Source organism: Hipposideros armiger, unplaced genomic scaffold (genome assembly GCF_001890085.2).
Source record: "Hipposideros armiger isolate ML-2016 unplaced genomic scaffold, ASM189008v1 scaffold_12, whole genome shotgun sequence".
Taxonomy (NCBI): Eukaryota; Metazoa; Chordata; class Mammalia; order Chiroptera; family Hipposideridae; genus Hipposideros; species Hipposideros armiger.
In genome coordinates, this window is record NW_017731362.1 from 1,208,762 (window position 1) to 1,232,016 (window position 23,255).

Sequence of the window (23,255 nt, forward strand, 5' to 3'; positions counted from 1 at the left end):
AAATAAATACACACACACACACACACACACACACACACACACACACACGCACACTGATCCAGTGAGGATATAGGGAAGGTGTTATTATTAACACCAAAATACTGATGAGGAAAACGAGACTCAAACATCAAGGAGTTGCCAAATAACTTAGAAAGGGATCTAAGACTTGAACATAGCTTTCTGACCTCAGATTTCCTGCACTGTTAGGATTCTGAGTCAGGTACTCCTGAGGACCTCGGGACCGAACTGAGCTCTCAGTGAACTTTCTTTACAAGACAAGGAGAGGTCAAAATTCTGTGAAGGAAGAATCACAGATCCTGAGAAAAAACCCCTTGAGACCTAGAGCAGCAGCCTTTAGGAATGGTGGCCCTGGCTTCCATGCCCTCCCCTGGTGGATGTGATGCTAGTGTGGGTGGACATGGACCAGATGGGCATGGACCAGAGGAGCCGTTTCTCTCAGGGAGCTGGGTCTGATGCAGACTGACTCCCAGGCCCAACGCTTACTGTGAATGACCCGCAAGACAGCCTGCTGCAGTCACTACAAACGTGTAGGAAGCAGCAGGCCTCGGAGTTTTTTGCATCCCTGCCTGGAATCACTGGAGTTGGATCATGGGACAGCCCTGGAGAGGTGCAGTGAACACACTGAAGGGGTATAATCTTGGCGTGACCGAAGACAGAAAGGCTAAACAACAACACATTATGGTGATTTCACGGAGCAACAAAAACACACCGACACAACCCCAATCCAGCCTGTCAGGCCTTTGAAATTCTGATATATCAAGTCCCATTAATGTTTCCTGACAGGTCTGGCCTACTCCCCAGCAGGGCTTTCGGGGACACCTCGAGCAGAGCTCACCAAGCCGACACAACACAAGACTGTGACTTCTTTCCATTCATGGCTGGTGGGCTCAATGGGGTGTGTGATTATCATCAGGATGTTTTCACATGTCTCCATTTCCAGGAGAAGAAAAAGCTGACTCATCCACCTTTGACTTAATTCTCCCCCAGAGAGAATTTTACGTTAAAAAGAAAACAGACTTCTTCTGATTTCTGCAATTCCCAGCACAGCTGCAAAGAACACATCAGGTGGGGTATGGAAGTCACCCAGGGACTCCTCAATGCAGCAGCTGCTTTCTGCTAAATGTCTCTACCTTGGTGTTGCTTAACTTTGAACCTGAGCTAAGGATTCTAGAAATACTGAGTGTAATGCCTTCTAGCTGACACTGTAACCAACCCTAAGTGGCATAAGGCAGCGGAGAATGGCTAATGCTGCCTTTATTTATGAAATGGGACTTGTCACAGGGATCAAAAATAACAATGAATATCACTTTATGTGGCACAAAAATAACAATGGGTAGAGAGAAAGCAGAGTTGAACTAGTGGGAAATCAAACCCACTTACTTACCTGCTATGACTTCGTTCAATTCAAAGGGTGCACCTTCCACTGCCCAAGGGTAAAAATAAAACTGACATCCATTTGTAGAAGTCATAATTCAGGCTTGGATCAAGGATGCAAAACAGCCCGTGTCCTAAAGAAAGGTTTATGACTTTGTTTGCCAAAAATCCCATTTTGGATTCATTAGCAGTTGGTTGAAATAACAGATTTTGTGATATTGCCAGGTCCTGCCAAATGTATGTCGGATGTCAAATGTACAAGACCCTCATTTTTATATAGACATTTGTGAGAATGTCAGAACCTTTCATTGAGACCCAATCCTGTAAGTGAAACCAGTCATGGATACACATGGAAATTTGCAAAATTAAATTCACAGCCTTCTTGTTTCTCTCTGATCCTGAACTCACATGAATACTGAGAATCCTTTCCTAACAATACATGTTAGGCTCACATTCTGTTACAAAAAGTTTAATGAAGTAAATTGGTTTGCTTTTCTTTCTTTTAACAAAGTGTTATTTAAAATTGGCAAGGGGGAAATAACTTTGACTTCAGCTATGTATTGGAAAACTGATCTTTCTCCCGGTAATAATCTTCTAGCATTTAAAAACAATATCCTTAAACCATTTAACAATTACATTTTTAATATACCTCGAAGAACTAGAGTTAAAATCAGAATAAAGTACATTCTGTGGACAGAGCTAGCTGTGATTTTAAAATTTCTAAGAGATTATAGGTATATAACTTTTAAGTATACTAATGAAGTATCAACCTAATTGTCCTTTATTTTGGCTCATCTAATTTACAAACATGATTTCTGAAGTTTAACAGTATTTGTCATGGCAATGTCCAAAGCAATTTTGGCTGAGTAAAGTGCTATTTGTTGAACAAAAATGTAGTTGTTTGTGCAAGTTTAACATTTCACAAGGCCAGCTGAGTTCATTTCAACCCTACTTACAAAATAATTATTGGCAAATGAAATGGGCTGGGGGATAGAGACAAGACGTTTTCAAGCTTCTGAGCGATTTACAAAACCAAGTTCTTCAACCATTGAAAGTAAGATTGAGAGGCCACAAAACAATGAAAAGGTACAGGTTTAAATGTCGGGATTAAAAGGGTTCCAACAAGAGAAATATTTACAATGGAACAATGAGGAAAATGTTTCATTACAGTCAGAAACATGGAAAATATGCTGCTGAAAATTGTTGGCTCTGAAATAAATAAAATCCAGACTGAGACTATTAAAAATATCAAAGCGATCTACTATGTGCCAACTCTATTTTCTTTTGTTGTTTGTTATAAAGAAAATCCATTATTGAATATAATGCAGTCCTGGTTAAATTATCAGACATTTTCCATATGCAAACTGTTGTTTACCATATGCTATATATTCGTCTCTAACAATTTTAGTACACTTCCATCATGGAACCATAGACGCAGAGTTAGAAGAAAATTTTGAGTCATATTTTAACTTCCTAATCAAGGTACAAATTTCTTCCAAAATACCCCTTCGAATCATCTCTGGTGAGCACCTATTATGAGCAAGATATTTTTTTGGATGGCAAAATAAAAGATAACAAAAAATTCTTTAAGATGTTCACAGCCTGTTAGGTATAAGAAATCCTCTTTGTCCACTGGCTGCCATTATGCCTGGACTGAAACCCTCTAGGCTAGAGACAGGGAACTCACTACATTGCAAGGAAACCCATTCTCTCAGAGCGTAGCTCAAAACTAGGAAGGTGTGTGCTAAACTGAGCTTTACACCAACTGACCCTGGTTTTTGTCTTCTGGAATATACCTACTCCATCTTCTTTAGTCTAGTTCTTTGAAGATTTTGAGAGGACTTGTCTGTGTCCTGTATGGTTTCTTTCATGCAGCATCTCATTTCACCTTTATTTTCACTTTACTGACCTTAGGGATTTTGAAAATCATCTCATATCAATTGAATGAGCTTAATTGTTAACTATTGAATATTGCACATAAAAATAAAACTGCATTTTCAAAATATGACATTCAGAAAACAAGAATCATAGCATTCAATTGGATTCAATTTAGAATTACCCCTTTGTAATTAGACTAGCACTGACGAACAACAGATGTTTAGGGGGGAAAGAAGGATGGAACACCTAAGGCTTGCCAACACTGTGTGTATATTTGAGGGGAGGGGGCATGATAAATCTTTTATAATGAAACGCATGTGCTCTAAGACAATGACTAAACTTGAGATTTTAAAGCACTTAAATCTAGTAGTTTTAAAGTCACTGGAGTAATTAGGTCATGTTTTAGAAATGACGCTACAACCTAAATTTCTTACTGGCGAGAAATAACGCTGTTGTCTTTAATTAATTATAAAATAAGGGACTGACTCAACTACGTTAAATTTTCTTCTAGTGGTTATACATTTGGCACCTTTAGAAGCTGTAACTAACAGACCCAGGGTAATTTAAATTCAGGAGACTTTATTTAGCCTCCAGAATAGCCCTGTCAATCCCGCATCCATGCAAGAACACAAAGCCAAGGGGTACACTAAAAAAAGAAGAGACTGTTTTATTGTGACATTTATGACATGGACCCCTTGTTGACAAGAATGACCGAGGGTAATCTTGGCAGATTGCACAAGTGTGATGAAGGATGCACTGGTGATCCTCTGATTGCTGAGGCTGTTTCCTGGTCCGCCCAGACCTCCATGCACGTGTGGGCCAGTCACAGAAATTTCAATACCACTTGGTGTACACATTTAACAAGTCTTTGGTCTTAATAAGCACCATTACAAGCCCTCACTTTAAGGGCATTATTATTCTAGTTTATAAATGTTTCAATGATAAAAAATAGCACGATTACAGTATACACACACTTAATTTACATGTAATGTATTATACTCATAACTGAGATAAGCTACTGAACTAACTTTGGTTGATTGAAATTAATGAAGTATTTGAGCTGAATACTTGCAATTTGGTTTCTAAGTTGTGTAAATATTACAGTGCATTTATGAATCTAGTTTGAGAATTTACTAGCACCAAATAGATATTAGAAATGGCCAACCTAGTACTTGTATTTGGAGAAGCACAGTTTAAAATTTGAAAATTGAAAGCACATTCCTGTACATCCGTTAGAAGGATGGCACACGAGTGTGAATGGCCAACCCCCAATGGAAACACACATCCCAGTTTGTAAGAATCAACACACATGACAAGGTAGCTTAGCTACACACATGAGACGCCTGAGAAAGTGGTTGTTTTGAACTAGGGTAGTCACCTGTACCTTGCTTTTGTAATACAAGAATAGTGCTTATTTATAGAAATTTATGTGGTGAAAGATTGTACCTATGATATGAAGATTCTGACTGGGGGGAAATTCAGTTCTACCTATCTATCTTTGTTTCTTAATTATTTGGTCTCTGGATGGTGAATTAATGAAGCAAAATCTGAATTTTCATCTTCAGATTATCACCCAGTTCGCCACTGAGGTAGTCTTTGTCATATTTATCTTCTAGCTGATTGAGTTCTTTCTTTTTATAAAGTGGAGTACTGCTGATGTGTAATGAATAGGTTCCAGCCACTGGCTTCTTCTTTGTGAAGTGGAGGTAGCTGATGCCTTCCTTTTGGTTGATTTTGAAGAAGCCGTTTTCATTTCCAGATTCGATCAAGTATCTGTTGTGATTCGTCAGAGTTGTAAGGGCCGGAAGGAGTTCTAGGATTCGGACCTTGTTACTGATGTGGGAAATATTGAAAGCGAACGTGGCTGTCTTGTCAACGTCCCAACTTGCAAGACTCACATTGGCTTCTATCTCAGGCTGATCCTGGAAAGACACATGGCAATGTGTTAAATAAAATGTAAATATGCCACTTATTTCCCAAGAAAAAGTGACTTGACTCTCACATTCGCACAACTCTCTTCTCACGTTGTATATATTATGTTGAAAAGGCATATTTATAAAACACTTTGTTGAAACCCCAGAGGTGTTAAGTTGGCTCATATTTATAATATTAAAAATTACTAGACTTATGTCAAGACGTAAGTCAAATCACTTGTGTTTGGAGGTCTTTTCACACAGGTAGTCTCAAAGTGTGGTCCCTGAAACAGCAGCAGAAGCATCACCTGGGAGTCATTTAAATGCAAATTTTTGGTGCCACCTAAGGCCTACTGAATCAGAAACCTTGGGGCCATCTCCCAGAAATCCATTTTAACAAGCCTCTGAGATGATTCGGATGCACACTCAAAGTTTGAGAACCAGTGTTTCATAGATTATTTTCCTTCCAAAGACTTATCTCATTTCCCAAACCACAGCGGATGTGTTGCAGCATGGATGCTAAGAAAGAACCAGTCTATTTCAATTTTGTTCACTGATGCAAAACCATTCCCTCCGAAGGACACACCTATGAACCTACTTCCTGGCTCTGATGATCTGCTAATATTCAATGCTTTTCACCTGGCTTCTTGCTGGCCTCTCTGGGACCAGATGTGCTGGATTCTCCGGGCCGAGAGCCAGAGTTCTGGGTGAATATCTGCGCATTTCTGAGTTGACGGAAAGGCTGCAGCAGCCGTAGGCAAAGAAAACCAGGCTGCTGGAGCTCCATGTTGTTTTTGTCTAGAGTCCAAGTTCCCTCACACTCCACATGGCTCTTTTCAGGAGAGGAGCCTGTAGCTTTCAAGACTTGGCGTCCACATGTAGGGAGCACTATGTCACTTCACTATCCTGCCCACTTGCTGTCCTGGTTCTCAGACCTTGTCCTTTCAGCAGACTTTGGGTGGGTGTTTGACTTTCTTTTTGGCGAGACAGAGGAAATGAGCAAGTATGTGAAAACCTTCGAATGGCCACTCCCTAAAAGCAGCAAGAAACTCCAGAAAGCCCCAAAGACTCTTATAAAATGCAGCCCAGGGCTCACAGAATGTCTGGATTTTCTCCCCAGGGAGACTGTGCTCACTTTGGAGCATCCTTGGAGGAAACCACAGGAATCTGGAAAGCCTTTCTGCAATAGGAGACATGGGGAGAAACCACTTCTGACCTACCTCGATATTGGAGTCATCTGTTTCGTTTGTGCTTCTCCGTTTCCTGCCCCGTTTGGGGTAGCCGTTGATCTTACACTCATAGCAAGCCTCTGGGGACAGGGAATTGTCATCCATTTCACTGCTGGCAGGTGGCTCTGGGCCTCCTCGGCCCATGCCCATTCCAGAAACGCAGTGCCTGTGGTAGAAGGGGAGCACAGACATTTTTCATGGGAAGTGGGCAATAAGGGAGGTGGCATGAGAGTTCTGGTGAAGTCTGGCCCCTGCCTGGTGCCATTCGGTCCTTGACGATTTGTCTATTGGATGAATGATTGGCTGGTTCTGAGAACCATACTGAAGTCCTCTGTGTTTGGCTTCTAAGTTTCCTGAGTTTATTGATTTCTTTCTCCTATCTTCAAGGCCCGACTTTGTATATTGATTTGTCCCTTCATTCTCTAAACCCAACGTGGCAGGTGTTTTTGCTATACTTATGCTGGAGAGGGGAATGGAGTGGAAACAAGAGAAGGACAGGGGATAAGGGAGACCATGTGATTTGGGAGAGTAAATAAAAATGTCTTTTTCTTCTTCCTCTTTTTTTTTTTTAATGAAAAAGGCTCCACAGGAGTGAGAAAGGCATAAGACATCACTGTTGGGTTCCTTACCCTCTTCCCACTTAACTTGCACTATCACTGCTACCTCCACTTTCCCCATCACCACAACTCTCACCAGCCTTCGTAACTCAGCTTCTGAGCAATCCCTCCTATTATTTTACCTCTCACTTTGGCTGAAGCTACTGAAGACTTGAAGCAAGCTGTAGGTGACACCTGAGGTTGATGCAGAAATAAATTGTGAAACTACGCAATGTATAAAATACATGTATCAGAGCTTGCCCAACTGTGGGAAATTGTTTCAAGTCATTCAAAACCACTAGGGCCACTGGCTCTGACTCATGTGAGGCTGGACAAACCAAACCCATGCCCAAGAGAGAACTAGTTCAGCTGTTTTTCTTTGCCTTTCAGTTATCAAAGCCAAGTTATGGAGGGAGGCTTACATGTTTCACAAGTATCTTGTTTTCTTATTCTGCTTACTATTTCATAGGCTACTTGGAATGTATTTACTAGGCTTCCCTTTCAAAATGTGTTGAAATATCCGAATGACTCTAAAAGAATCTTTATTTTGGGGCCTGGTCCACTCTAGTGATTCATAGAGAAGCCAAAACTGTTATAAATGAGTAGATTTCTACTAATGGATCATAAGGTAGACCAAATATTATTTATCTCGTTTAGTCTTCTAGTTGGCCTACTCTTTCTAACCCATCTTCCTTTATGCCCTTAAGATTCTGCCAGTGAGCAGATATAATGCCAGTGAGCAGAATATTTTTTGTATTTCTGCAATCTACGGGTTCCTACTATTTCCTGCAATCCTTCTAGAGCCCAACACATTCCCTTTCCTCTTCTTCTATCTTACAACATGAAATGTGTAGAAACAATAAAAATGGATGAAGTGTTCATCCTGTGCGTGTGTATACATTCACATAATGATTAAATTATTGGAAGGCAAATCCCCAATTTGCAGGCTTTGGTTCCTTTCTCAGAACTCCTTTCCAGTATTTTCACATCCTTGGAACACCACTTACAAGAAGTGTGACAAAAAAGCTCCACTGGCCAGAAGCCAATGTGAAGTGTCACAATCTTTGCTGGGAAAATGGTTTTGGCATTAAACTTACAAAGAATGAGTCTCCTGAGAGTCAGATACAAACATCTGGGAATTTGTGTCCTACGGCTGGCATTCTGTGTGCTTCCCATGAAACATTCTTCTACCTTCAAGTCTATAAAGACCCAAAATGAATTGCTTGACATTTGTGTCAAGAAATCAAAGACAACTAAATCAATAATTTGACAAATATGTGTATGTGTATGTTATGGAATATATAACTTTGTGTGTGGGGGTGTACGTGTGAGTGTGGAAGTATATGTGTGTATGCATATTTAATGTCTGTGTGTTCCTAATTAAAAAGTTAAAATTTGAAACCCTTCACAGGACAGCCAAAACTAGAGAGACATCCAAGTGCAGATCAACTCAGCGGGGAAAAAGACCTAAACTTTGAATACTCACCACCAAACTTTTAAAACACTGAGTAAAAGAAAAATAGGTCTTCCCTGTCCCAAATCTCATACATACAAGTATTTTACCTGGAAAGTTTATTTATTTTAACTCTCATTTTAATGCTCTTTTGATATTTTTAGTGAAAATTTAAGTCCGAAATGTAAAATATACTTTAGAACCATAGAGGACCTCACAGAAAGGTATCTTTTTTATTTATCCCGACAGGAGTTGGATAAGCAGGCATTTTAAGTCAAGATGGAATCCTGCTTGCCCAAGAATCAGGGTGAAACAGCAACGTACGGCAGGAGCCCACTTTCTTTCAGGGGTCAGCCCCTGTATTTCCTCAGAAATGAATCACTTTCCAAGAAGATCAAGAGAATGAGCTAGACTGCCTAAAGCAATATATAGATTCAATGCAATTCCTATCAAACTACCAAGGGCAGTTTTCACAGAAATAGAAAATATAATCCTAAAATTTATATGGAACCAAAAAAGACCCCGAATAGCCACGGCAATCCTGAGAAATAAAAACAAAGCGGGGGGATCATGCTACCAGACATTAAAATGTACTACAAGTCTACAGTAATCAAAACAGTATGATACTGGCATAAAAACAGGCACATAGATCAATGGAACAGAACAGAGAGCCCAGAAATAAATCCATTCATATATGGACAGTTAGTCTATGACAATGGAAGCAAGAATTTACATTGGGGTAAAGATGGTCTATTTAATAAATGGTGCTGGGAAAATTGGACTGACACATGCAAAAACTGAAACTGGACCACCTCCTTACACCATATACAAGAACAAATTAAAAATGGATTAAAGACTTAAATGCAAGACCTGAAACCATAAAACTCCTAGAAGAAAATATAGGGTCTAAATTTGCAGACGTTACCCTGAGCAATATTTTTACTGATACATCCCCATAGGCAAGGGAAGTAAAAGAAAAAATGAACATATGGGACTACATCAAACTTAAAAGTTTTTTCACAACAAAGGAAACCATCAATAAAACAAAAAGGAAGCCTACTGAATGGGAGTAGATATTTGTCAACAAGATATCTGATGAGTTAATATCCAAAATTTATAAAACACTCATGCAACTCAACACCAAAAAATCAAACAACCCAATTAAAAAATGGGCAGAGGATATGAAGAGGCATTTCTCTAAGGAGGACACACAGATGGCCAACAGGCATATGAAAACATGCTCAACCTCACTAATCATCAGAGAGATGCAAATAAAAACCACAATGAGATACCACCTCACCCCGGTCAGAATGGCTATCATCAATAAACCAACAAACAACAAATGCTGGCGAGGTTGTGGGGAAAAGGGAACCCTGGTGCACTGTTAGTTGGACTGCAGACCTGTGCAGCCACTGTGGAAATCAGTATGGAGGTATCTCAAAAAACTGGAAATGGAACTACCTTATGACCCAGCAATTCCACTCTTAGGTATTTATCCAGAGAAACCCAAGACATTAATTCAAAAAAATATATGCACCCCTATGTTCATTGCGGCACTATTCACAATAGTCAAGACATGGAAATAACTGAAATGCCCATAGGTAGACAACTGGATTAAGAAACTATGGTATATTTACACAATGGAGTATTACTCAGCTATAAAGAAGGAAATCGTACCATTTGCAAAGATATGGATGGACCTAGAGAACATTATGCTAAGTGAAATAAGTCAGTCAGAGAAAGACAAATACCATATGATCTCACTTATATTCGGAATCTAAAAAACTGAATAAATGAGAAATGTAAACAGAAATAGTCTCAGGGACACAGAGAAAAAACTGAGGGTTGCTAGTTGGGAGGGGGTGGGGATGAAGGAGAAGGTGAAGGGACGAGACAATACAAATTGGTAACTACAATATGGCCTCAGGGATAGAAAAGACAGTCTGGGGAATATAATCAATAATGTTGTAAATATTTTTTAGGGGGCCAGATGGACTCCTGTCTTGTTAGGCAGACCACTTCATAGTCGGTGTAGAGGCCTGACCACTGCACTGTATTTCTGAAGTTGATGTTGAATAATATTGTATGTCAACTATAATTATATATACATATAATAACAGGGTGTGGAGTAGAGTGTGGGAATAGAGTTAATGGAATTGTAATAGATAAGGATGACATTGGGGGTGGGAGGGCAGTGGATGGGGGAGGGGGGTTGTTACTTTGTGAGGTGTGAAAAAGGATAACTATCGCATTGTTCTGTATACCTGAAACTAATAATAATAAAAAAATTTAAAAAAAGAGAATGAGCTAGAGAAGCCCATATATTGAGGTGTTTACAATGTAGTTTCATTATTTTGTTTGACATTCTATGAATTTCCAGAAATTTAGATGTCCCTTTTCAAATAAAAAACCTTTGCAGAGGTAACTGGAATAAACTCAAGGATTATAAAAAGTCTGATTCCCTCTACAAGGATAGGTCATTTTGAGTTGAATATACTTAATTATATTACGAACGAGAGAACTTCCAAGCTGACCCACGAATGGCAGTGCTTACCCTTGGCCAATTCGGAAGTAACCTGGTGGACAGCCGCACAGGTAGCCGCCCTCAGTATTGGAACAGCCATAGCTGCAGGGGGCCTGTGAAGAGCCACATTCATTGATGTCTTGGCATCCTCCGCTGAACTGTTCATACTGGAAGCCGGTGGGGCACATGCACTTGTAGCTCCCCAGGGTGTTGTGACAGGAAGCTCCCCCGCAAATGTGAGCACTGAGGCATTCGTTTTCATCTGCAGGGAGAACCAGAAGACAAGGCATATGTGATACCGGCCAGACATGTCTATTCAGGAGTCTGGGCCAGGCCACTGGCTGCTGGCCAACTGGCCCTCAGCTAGGCTCTCAGGAAGGTAAGCCAGGTTGAGGTGGCTGGGATAAGGAGAGAAACAGGAGAGAAAATACAGAAACGACTGTGGCTTTTGCTGCGTGGCAAGCAAATGTGGTCGATGAGGTCCAATGCACCAGGCGGAGTGCATTCGAGGCTGGCACTCTGAGGCCCGACGACTCCAGCTCTCACCTGAAGCCAACACACTAGTATGTTCCACTCCACACGAGCATCCCATGAGTGTGGGGCTGGTTCACAGCTAAGGTTCAGGGCTCAGGGTGGCAGGGAAGGAATCAGGCAGTTCTCTGTGCAATGGGCTGGCTGTTTCCAAAGCAAAGACCAACCATATTCCTGGAGGCTGCTTTCTTAGTCCTCCTTTTGCAGGATGTGTGGGGCTGGCAAGGGCTGCCATCCTGCAGGAAATGTCTGCCCCACTTGGACTTCCTTTTCAAAAATCTGCAAGATCCCCCCAGTGCTTGTCCTAGAGATGAATAGTGCCTTCTGGTATGTCTGCCCCCATCGCTGAATGGGGCCCCTTATCCATCCAAACCAGTCTCCCGCCTGGAGAGTTTGGGCTGTGTTGAAAGCTAAGTATGGCTGGAAGAGATCCGTGCAAACTTTGTGAACAATAATTCTGGAAAACCCACAAGAGAGACAGATGCTGCAGACTGGCTACCCACAAGGACCTGCCAAGTCTGATAGTAATAAACAGAAGAAAAAAAAGCCTAGCTTTTAAAAACCAACCCGAAGGCCGAAAACGTCAAGTTTCTCATATCTAATTTACATATTTTAGAAATCTCCAGTATATTTTTGTAGACCTGCCTTTGTAGGGCAGGTTGGAAACTTGCTGGTGAGACATTTCTTAATTGCTGCAGCCCATTTTCAGGCATATGTTCATTTGAATGCAGGTCAATTGGCCTTCTCCTCACTTTAGCAAATACTTCCAATGGAAGGGAGGAGGAGGGAAAAGGCAATTAACATTTATTAGATGCCTACTGGATGACAGATAGGATGCTAGGTGCATCACATTCAGTTACTCAGGCTTCCTAACAATTGCGGGAGGTAGGTATTATACTCCCTGTTTTACAGATGAAGAAAGTGAGGCTCAGAAAGTCCCTCTGAGATCTCCCAGCAGCAGCAGCCGTAAGGCACATATGCACACTCAGATCTGTCTGACGGCAAAAGCCACCCGCTTTCCTCTCTACACCACAATATCTCTCAAGAGACTTGCCTCCATTTAAACTGGTGCTTCCTTTCTCCTTTAATTAGTTTTACCTTATTTGCTATGCATAGAAAACTTTAATTTTTAGAAATATCTTTTCATTCATTTATAAAGACAAAAATGTTTCTAAAAGAATATGTTTTTTTAATTAGGAAAATAAGTAGGTAAAAGTGCTTGGGGGAAGGGTGCTTGCATATATAGATTATTCTCCCTCCCTCCTTTCCTCTGTGTGATTACAGGGGGAAGAAGTAGATACACAATAAGAAAGCCATTCATTGAGCTAACTGCTATGGCTCCTTGCCTAGTTCTGAGTCTGTTTGAGGATCCTTTATATCTAAGGACTCTCAAGTACCCACCCAAGTTCACTTAGGCTCCAGGGTTCCTAGAACAGAAATAATCAAATATACTGCCTGTGTTCTTTTCCCTGTATTGTAAATTAGAGGTGAGGTGTGATCTAGAGACCAATGGAGACTGTGGGTACCAAAGAATGAATGAGTGAGGAATCAAGGGTGTTTGCTTTGGTGGAGACAATATCCCTGGGCTGGATATCTTCTTCTTGCTCCTCCATGTCCATGCCGACTTTCCACCTGCTCTCTGCTCCTCTCCTGGTCCTGTGGAAGCTCACTCTGGAAGTTCTTTGAATATCTATCTGTGTTACTATAAATATCTATTCCAGTCAAGAACTCTCCCTCTCCCCTTTCACATTCTTTTCTATTTCACCTTACTTTCTTTTCCTCCCTGAGAATTTAATAAAGTTTAAATTAAACTTGCTTATCTGGGTTGGAGAGGTGGGGTAGAGTGGAACATGAATTAAGATAAGAAATTGGCAAATGTTCAATGTTTACAGCTTGAAAACACTCTGTGCACTCACACTTTTTAATCAATATACAAACACTGCAATTAAACATGTTTTATACTTTTCCTGACCTTTTTCGTCCTGTGTACCCTGGAGCAAGTGGTTCCACAAGAATTTTTCTACACTCCAAAATCTTTGTTTTGTTCTTTCAGTTGGTACTTAAAATTGGTGAGGGTTGTGTTCGTTTTATAAAAAGAGAGAATTCTAATTTTATCGGAAAAACCTTGGAGTATCTAAAAAATATTCCTTAAAAGCAAATTGAAAGCTACCCACTCTGACCTCTAAAATCAAAACTTTCTGCCTTTGGCTTACATAAGGGTATGTTAGTTGTGGTGCTAAGGGAGAACCTCTAGGAGAATTCCAAAATGTAGGCTAGGCTTTCTTTCCTAATTTTCTTTAGGTTAAAAAGGGTCAACTCCAACCATAAGCTGGAAGTTTGATACTTCTTAGAAAGCAATGAAATCCAGTGGTCCCTGACCCCAAACCCATCCATCTTCTGAGAGTGAACTTCAGGCTGCCTAGGAGGGAGGGTCCAGGCTGGGCCAACCCAAGGGATCTGCCCTGCTCTGCATGGCTCCAGGGAAGCCATTTCTGGCCCAAGGCAGCACTCATTCTGGATAACTGGAATTCTCGAGAATTACGAGCCCAGTTTGGAGTGGTATAGGTTGGGCATCAACCCCGCCCCCTGCCCCAAACCTCCTCTTGCTTCTTAATCGACATCATTCTATAGCTCCCAGCCAGGAGATGACATTCATGGGGACCAAGTCCAACCTCCAGGCCACTAGGGCATGACCTGGAGGACATCTCTACTGTCTCTGGACCGAAGGCATGGAGAGGAGGGTAAGCCCGGGAATGGCAGACCTCACCTGCTTATCCTTTACCCCACAGCTCCAATTTCATTCACGGAATCTACTTAACAAGGGCTGACAGGCTTTTCTATACTGCGTGTCAACAAAGCTCACTCTGGAAGTTCTGCGAACAATGTCAGAAACTGGCGATTAAAGTCCAAGACCTCCCTGAGCTGATAATGAACAAAGGCATTTTTATTAAAACCAGACAGCTGCTCAGCAAAACATGCAGTCTACACTCCTCTGGCACTGGGGTCATTGTAGCCAGTCCTACTCACTTCTGCAAAGCTGTGTCTTGTCGGGAACCAAACCAGATGACAGAGACACAATTTTGATGAATGAAAACACACCAACTATGTCTTCACTCAGAGTAAAGTGAAGCATCACAATACAGAGCAGCCCGCCCGCAGGACGCAGGGATTCTGCGTCTTTGCTAAGCAGGGCTCTGTATCCAAGAGCTATAACAGGCCACCCAAGCACCACGTATGCTCTTAGATGCGTTCTGAGTGAAAAAACAAGTGATTGTGATGCTTGAAAGGCAGCCCTAAACCAGGAAGTTGAGAGCCTTGGGTTCTAGTTCCAGGAATGTCACAAAAGAATGGTAAGGCCAGATTTCCTTTCCTTCCTGGGTTTCTGGGTCTTCAACAGTAAAAAAGATTGGACTGTTAGATGGATCTGGGATCCTTCTAAACTCGTAATGTTTGGATTCTCTGATGTGCACTAAGAGTTATTTTCCCATGACATTGTGGAGTCAAAAATGACATAATTTCAATTTAATGAGAGAGTCTGGGGGTCTCCTTAATTTTTGAAAGAATTGAGCAACCCCGAAAAAAACTTGCTGTGTCTGCTGCTTGCCCTCTGCCTCAAAGATGGGTAGAGCTGCATCCTCTGTGTCTTCAGGCCAAAAGTCACTCATATTAGTCTCTGGCTGGCAGATATCTTTCAGTCAGAATTAGAATTTTGTTAGCCCCTAACGTGAAGTGAAGTCAAGTGTGATTAGCTATGTAACAGAAAGGCAGGGGGATATTGGGAGTCAATAAGTTGAAGTAAAAAAAATATTCTTTTCAAACCCTCAAAAGTACCCTCTATCATTATTTTGTTTCTGAGTTTGCTATTTTGCAAAGGCGATACCTTCCCTCTGGTTTCACCCAGGTTAGGGCAATTTTAAATGAGCATTTGTTGCTTCAGTGACAAGTTAAAGTTTTTAGGAAGAAAGCAGCATTTTGACTGCTAGGAGCTTATAGCAATTCATTTTGCTAACAAGGAAAAACTACTTGCCAACACACTGGTTCCACTGGTAGTGCTGGAGATAGCCCTGGGGGCAGCTGCACCTATAGCCTCCGATGATGTTCTGGCAGCCATGCTGGCAGCGATGGTTTCCTTCACACTCATCCACATCTGAAAAAGAAGCCACATCGCCACTGGTGTCAGAGGCATCCTCGGATGCAACGTTTACATGCATGCTAAAGTGTAAGGCAATTTTAATAAGAAATCTGACCCTTGAAAAATTATTCTACCACTTCAGACTTCAAAGAATATCTCCTCTGGAGGTTTTGATAAGTCCAAGGAGAAAAACATTCAAATACCCCTGGTAGAGTCTACATACAAAAATGATGAAGAAATTAATGCAATGCTCAAGAACACTCTTGTGGGTTAGCTGTGTAAATTATCTGTATTTGCTGATTTGTGACAGAATTAGAAACCAAAAATAAAATCCTAAAAAATTTTAAACTTTTAATTATATATTATCAGAAGAGTTAATTCTCATGAATTTAATCCACATTGGTGGGGAAGATCCTTTTATTACTGTAAATCCCAAGACCAGAAAATTAATGAATCAAATTCAGGAATCTCATTATTTTTCTTGACTGGGTCATTCCTTATTAGGTTAGTAACTGAGCAGAAAAAGCCCTGATATACCTAGGAAAGGCATGTGTTACAGACACAACCAAGCATGAGACAAAAGATGGATATCTAAAATATGGGATCTGTACAAACCAGACAAAACATTTCCTGTCTTCAGTTGGATTTTCCCCTGCCCGTGTTCAGCTCTGATATCTAATAGAGGACAACTATGAAGGTATTGATAACCACACCGGCCACCTCACAAGGACCCACCCGCTGAGGGCCCTACCCACCTTCACAACTAGCACCACTCTGATCAAGTGAGAATCCCCGCTGGCATTCACAGGTGAAGCTTCCAGGAGTATTCTGGCAAATGCCCTTGGAGCCACACAGGTTGATATCAGAGGTGCATTCATTGTTATCTAGAAGAGACAGTGGGGATCAAGAAGGGGTTAAAATTCCCCAAAGCTCTCTTTGTGTTGCTTAAAGGGAAGAGAGAGGGGGTGATTTGCTTAGAAAAGACCAAACAAGGCCAATGACTTTTCATGTATAGGTGTGCACATGCACACGCACACAAACACGTACTCCCATATTTTTTTGAGTGTGTCTTCTTACTCCAACAGCAGAAGAACTAGCAAACAATCCCTTAAAGGAGTAGTTACATCCCATGTAAGGCTGTTCCCTCTCCCACTTACCAATGCAGGCAGTGTGGTGCTGGGTAAATCCTGGAGGACATTTACATGCGAAGCTGCCAATGGTGTTAACACACAGGAACTGGCAGTTGTGCTGCTTAGTTGCACACTCGTCAAGGTCTGTAAGAAAATGCAAGATGGGCATTGGAGTCTGGCTGGCAGCACAGGTGCCTAGACGCCACCCGGGGAAGCAGCTCTGAGTGTTCACGTCTATGTCTCAGATGATGCTGTCCAGAAAAGAGTCACAACGAATGGCTAGGAGGCACCCAGGAGATAAGGGTTTGAAAGATAAAATGGGCCTCAATTTAGATTAAATAATGTAGTTCTTTGGGGGAATCCAAGGAAAACCCAATTTCCTTTAGTTAGAGGAATGCAGGAATTCCTCAACAAAGAGATTTCAGATAATTATAACATTTTAAATAAATTATAAAATGAAGTAAATGACTAGGGAGTCTCAAAAACTTCCAAAGCACTAAAAATATTTATTTGAACTGAAATATAACAAGAAATACTGAGGCTGGAAATTTGTACACTTAGCTTTTTTCTGTTTACTGTTTTTATTCTGCTCAAATGAGGTGGTCAACCAAACCCAACCCAACCCAACCCAACCCAACCCAACCACACCAGACTGACTTCTTTGTTTAGAGAGTCTCCTTTGGATAAAATAAAATCGAGCAATCAGGAAGGAAAAAAAGAAAAGGAAAAACTCATTCTGATAAGCCAAAAGCACTTTCAAAAACTGCCTGCGGGATTTCTCCAGCATTATTTCCCCAGTCTCAGTAAAACCCTCCACTTTGACTGGGCCCCTTTCCTCATTGCCAGAGCTTCAAGATTCATTCTCAACTCCATCACTATTAAGAACATCAAGAAATACAAAATGTGTTCCAGCTTTTAGCTGAATTTTAATTTAAACAAATCGCTGTGAATTCAGAAGCCCTTCCTTCCTTCTCTCCCCTCCGTGATCGTTTATCCCAGGGCTGTGCTCGGAGCCGCATACCTGTGCCAGTTCCTGGCTACAGTAATATCTGCAGTGGACCAAAACTGAAAGAACTCGCCCATGTTCCTCCCAGTGCTGACTTCTCTTAAAATGGAGCTAATCCTGTGCCCTTTCCACTGCTGGGGGCGGGCTCTGTTTCTGCTTTATTGACAACTGTATGCCTCTCGCCAACAGGGTGGCCTCCCTTGTTGACCCAAGGGGCCTTACTAGAGCACCATCCCATGCTTGCTGAAGCTCACCTGCAATCAGGTGAGGGAGACAACTCAGCAATTTCTTACAACACTTTTATAACAACAACATATTCAGAACAGCAACCCTTGCTGTTCTCACCCCTAAGAATGTCTTTTCTCCCCTTCTCTCCTCATATCTGAAGCCCACCCATCTCTCAAGGGGAGGTTCTGCTCCCACATTTCCACTGGGGCCATCCTTCTAGCCACTTTCCTCTCAACTTCAATGGTAAATGTATTTGCATCACTCATTTTGATATTTAGTCATGTATGCCGACTATGTAGAAGAATTTAGGCCTTATGAGAAAAATAGGAGAAAGGGACTTATGTTATAAGTGGATCTGTAAAAATCAGACTGCTGCTTTTGCATTCCTAAAACCATAAAGTGAGTATTGCTGATGCTTTCAATACTTCGTGAAAGAACATAATTACTACTATGCATTTAATTTCCTTTTTCATCTCTTAATTGCTAGAAATTTTTTAGGATTTTCCACCCCCATTAGGTAAGTGCAATAAATTTTCTTTGCTTGTTATAGAATTTTTTTTCCCCCCTGAATTTGGTTCTTCATTTACATGACTAGGTTTTTGGCTTTGAGTGACTAGGTTTTTGGCTTTGAGTTTTAACCTCACACTGCCCAGACTCACTGTGAACCACAGATATAAAACAAGTTCTATGTTTTAGAAAAACAAAGCAATAAGCAACTCTTCATTTAAGATAATCAGAATTATTGAGTAGGTCTCTCAACTTCTTGTCCTCAAATACCGGGATTATATAAAATTTGTGCTGCACAGGAAAACCTCAGGCCATTGTCCATGATACCATCCTGTGTTGCCAGCCTCCTAAATTTCTCCCTTCTACTAGACTAGGGAAGGGATTGGGGCCCTACTTCTTTCTGCTCTCCATTTCCACTCCATTCCACCACTTAACTTCCTTTACTACCCTTTTTCTCATTCAGGACTTCATGGCAGAATGCTCTAACTCTTGTTCTGCCATCTGGTCTACCTTCTCCAAATCCCTCATTTTTCAAATCATCCTTAAGTATGACTCACTTGTGCTATTCACTCAATACATGACATTCTCATTGTTGAGAAAGATGTTTATAAGAGTAAGTTTACACCAACAGAATTTTGCAAAGGATAACTTCTGGTTGATGTGGGATTTCTGCATAGACTTGTGCTGTTTCTTAATCCTTTGTGATATTTATGTCTCAGATATTTAAGTCTCCTGAAGGCAGGGGGAGGGGCAGAAATGGCCCTATTTTGCAGAACAAAAGTCTAGACAAAGTATAATTTCATTAGGCACAATGTCCTCCAGGATCATGGCACTGATTAGTCTGAGGCTGGGCTCTGCTGGAGACCTAGGCTATAGAGTTGTTGAACATACTGGCTCAAAAATGCAACGAATAGAAAGCAAAACGGAGGTAATCCATTAGGCATCTGCCCCATCGAGCCTTGTAGAACTGGTCCTGATGTCTCTGAGACCCTCAGGGAGGGCCTCCATGGATGCCTATGAGGCAGGCAGTGGCTGCTGCCACTGGTCCTTGATCATCTCCCTTGCCTCCACTTCCTTCCCTCCAGCACAGGAAGGCCTCAGGGAGGCGCTAACCCCAAGGAGGCACCAACCCCAGGGAAGCACCTCTTGCCTGTAGAGAGCATCCTTTAGCTTGCCTCTGAATTCCTCAAAGGCACAAGAAATGCAACCTTGTGCCCAGGAGGCAGGTGAATGGCTGAAGTCATGTTCTACTTTACCTTTACAGCTCCTTCCATCATCCTGCAGAATGTAGCCTTTGGGGCATGAACACTGGTAACTCCCTTCTGTGTTTTTGCAGATAAAATTGCAGGGCTTGGGAGCCTGGTTGCATTCATTCAGATCTATAATCAAAGAGATACAGTGTGACTGCCCATCTGAAAAGATGCCTAATGCTCAATACCCACAAGGTCTAACAAAGAATTTTAGTTTTGAGAAAAGAAAAACTAAACTGTGGTCTTTGATCATTGTCTTATGTTTTCCTGTGGAATTACATAAGCTTTTTCAATTTATTTATTTTTTTTTAGGTTGTGTATTTTATTTATTTTTTGTCATAATCTACTATGTCTGCTTAGGAGCAAACCATTAGAAATAGAGTACTTACCTACACAGGCAGTCCCAGTTATATCTGGAGTGTAGCCAGTTTTACAAATGCAGTGATATGATCCCCTGTCATTGACACATTCTCCATTTCGGCAAACATCATGAATAACCTTGCACTCATCAATATCTGCAATTTAACAAATAGAAGTTAATATAAGAAAGAAATAAAAATTAATATGCTCAAGGGGTCACTTGAGTGTAACTACTAATAAGCTATGTTACTATATTGTGGGCCTAAGAAATTAAACCAAAGGAATGACAGCATAAATTTTATATGTAATGGTAACTATATTGAAAGGCAAAGAATAAGATTATCAGACTATAGTGGTAAACTAATCAGGCTACGGGAAAACTTTAAAAATAACTGTCCTCTAAATTCATACTGTTTCTCTCCTCTGAGTCCATAGACCAACCACCCCATCTAGATGTATTTCGCTCCTTGAGCCATCTCATGTCATCAAACTTGCCTCCTGCTGGTATTCCATCACTGAATCACAAAAATGGATCCGTTTGACAAATCTCAATTTTTTCTAATATTGCATGTCCAAAATAAGCAGGATATTATTTTCCCTATTCTTTTTTTCTTGTGTTTAAAGGTAATCCTAAAAAATATCAAATTGCGTAATATTGGGGAAATTGGGCCATACTTCCCTCCCTTGGTGAGGGAGGCACCAAGGCTCTGGGGTGGATTACTAGGCCAGGATTTTGCAGCCTGCTAAGGAACAGACAGCCTTATTCACAGCTTCACCAAGGGAGAAAAATTTGGCCCGTAGGCATCACTGAGCACCGAACCACAGCCCTCCCCACTTGACCCATTTGTCTCCTTACTGCTGGGTGGGGTACCCATACCAAGTGAGTTCTTAGCCTTTGATTGCCAAATAACCATTTTATGCCAACTGCTGATATTTTTCCTGAGTTTTTCAAGTTTACTCTGAAATGCAATTTAGTATATCCTCATTGGTCTCAAGAAACGAGCCTTTTCCACCATCTCATTTTCGCATCCTCCAAAGATTTTGTTTTGGCCACCCATCTAATCTATCTAATTCTACCTTTACCACATCCAGTTCTGTTATTCTACCTTTAGCCATATCTTGCTAACAGGAACACAAATCCTACTTAATCTCCCTCTTCCCCCTTTTCTTCCAATTCCCTCCCAAAGAACTCAAAATCTCTCTCTCCTTTCTCTTTTATGAAACTAAAGCAATTGCAGTCACTGTTGATAGGCCTGGAAGTCTTCTTCCGAGCTGCCCCAGTCACCTTGACGGCTTCCTCATCCTTCTCAAGTGAAAGCAGCTTGTGTTTTTTCAGAGGCAACTGTGTTATTTGAATATCAGTATTGTTTATACTTTCATGCAGTATATTTCAGTCAATTTTAAGAGTTAAGTCCATATTGATGTCCTACTTTCAGAACTCAGTGATCATTTCTTTAAAGGTTCATCTAAAAATTGTATTCTGAGTAACCAATAACACAACAAACCTCTGTTTAAAAGGTTGAGATGACTTGTAATGCAGAGGCAGGGACCCAGGCACACACAACTGAATGAGGTGGACCAAGGACACTTTGGCAACACGGCTTTGAATATCTAAAACATCCTAATGAAGAATTTTTGTTGACCTCAACTATGCAACTCAACCTAGGTCGATATTGTAGATTCCATATTCTCATCTGTTTTTCATAACACAAATTCCCTGCAAGTGTTTTTGGACCGAATGAAGAACCTGCTCCATTGGTTATAAATCAGAATGAAATGAAGTACCTGCTCCATTGGTCATAAATCCACGGCCATGTGGGCAGAGTTTTTTGAAAGCCACAGTGTCCTGGAAAGGACAAATCTCACAATGGGGACCCCAGCCTCTCCCTCCATCACAGCAGCATTCGGACTTGGTGACAGGGTTCCTGTTGCTTGAGCCAATCTGACACATGTTTTGGAGCACTTCTGTGAAGCAGTACCCTTCCCGGTTGTCTGGAAGGGACATTGTATTAAAAACAGGATTTTAGGAAATTTTATGAGTATATCAAGGTACCAAAAATTTGGTCAGAATAGGAAACCCAAAAGGGATGTGACACTTTACCCTGGGTGAGAAGGAGCGAGAAGGGAAAGCTGGAAACTGCAGTGAGAGAGAAAAGGTGACATCTGAGGGAACAAATAAGAAATTCAGTAAGTAGGCAGAAAGGCATTGATCTAGACAAGGTTACAACTCTATCTGCTCCCATAAACATGGGAGAGTAATCATGCTAGAGAGAGAGAGAGAAGCAGAGAAACACATGGAAACATCCTGAACACCAAGGGTTTAAAAAGGATGCTGAGAAAGAAATTCCAAACAAGTGATTCAGGGATACAATTAGCAAAGGAAGAGTTTCGCAGCAGGGTGGTGCTAAGCCCAATGGACAATCAATCATTGTGTCATCTCCAAAGTATGAACATTTTTAACCTTTTCCAAAGTTTGACAGTCGCTATTATTTTAAATAAGAGATCAGGGTTTCAAGTACCCCAGTGTGGAGGCTGGGGTTACAAAAGCTTCCTGCTGTCTGTACTCACCAAGGCACTCGTCCTGGGTGGGGCTGGCTGTGAACCCATCATTGCACTCACAGGTGTAGCTCCCCAGGGTGTTGAGGCAGCGCCCATTCTCGCAAATCCCCGGCTTGGTCTGGCATTCATTCTCATCTGTGTGGTTACATTGAAGGATGGAAAACAAAAGGAATCATCTGACCATTTTGTACAAGGATGGATTTTTTTCTTTCTTTTAAAATTTAGTTTGTGAATAGGTCACCTATTTTACATGGTTCCAAATTCTAAAGATACAAAAGCATATTAAAAAAAAATCCCTGTTTCTCTCCTGTCCCTCAGCCACCAAACTCCCTTTCAGGGAGGCAATCGTGCTACGGCCAGTTTCTAATGTATCCTTGCAGAGTTGAATTATGCACATACAAGTGAATACATACATTTTTGTGTGTACATTTTAAAAACATAATCAATGGTGTTTTTATATTTTTAAATATAGATGATAGCATTTTATGTACACTTAGATTTTTTTCACTTCATAAAATTTAAAACTTTCCATATCTGTACATAAAAGGGTTTCCAAAGGATTAT

General features: G+C 41.1%; 1 protein-coding gene across 1 annotated transcript in view; it reads right to left on the minus strand.

The window, feature by feature from the left end:
* Window positions 1-3,915: 3,915 nt before the first annotated feature.
* The window catches only part of FBN1 (fibrillin 1), a 212,923-nt gene continuing 193,583 nt past the window's right edge, over window positions 3,916-23,255 (minus strand). Inside the window, exons 54-63 of the mRNA XM_019664564.1 lie at window positions 22,701-22,826; window positions 21,918-22,124; window positions 20,162-20,287; window positions 19,779-19,901; window positions 16,809-16,925; window positions 16,407-16,535; window positions 15,547-15,666; window positions 11,019-11,250; window positions 6,407-6,581; window positions 3,916-5,195 (exon numbers count right to left, since the gene is read on the minus strand). Of these exons, the coding sequence (XP_019520109.1) occupies window positions 4,806-5,195; window positions 6,407-6,581; window positions 11,019-11,250; window positions 15,547-15,666; window positions 16,407-16,535; window positions 16,809-16,925; window positions 19,779-19,901; window positions 20,162-20,287; window positions 21,918-22,124; window positions 22,701-22,826 (1,745 nt within the window). The 3' untranslated portion in view covers window positions 3,916-4,805. The remainder of the gene's footprint in view (window positions 5,196-6,406; window positions 6,582-11,018; window positions 11,251-15,546; window positions 15,667-16,406; window positions 16,536-16,808; window positions 16,926-19,778; window positions 19,902-20,161; window positions 20,288-21,917; window positions 22,125-22,700; window positions 22,827-23,255) is intronic.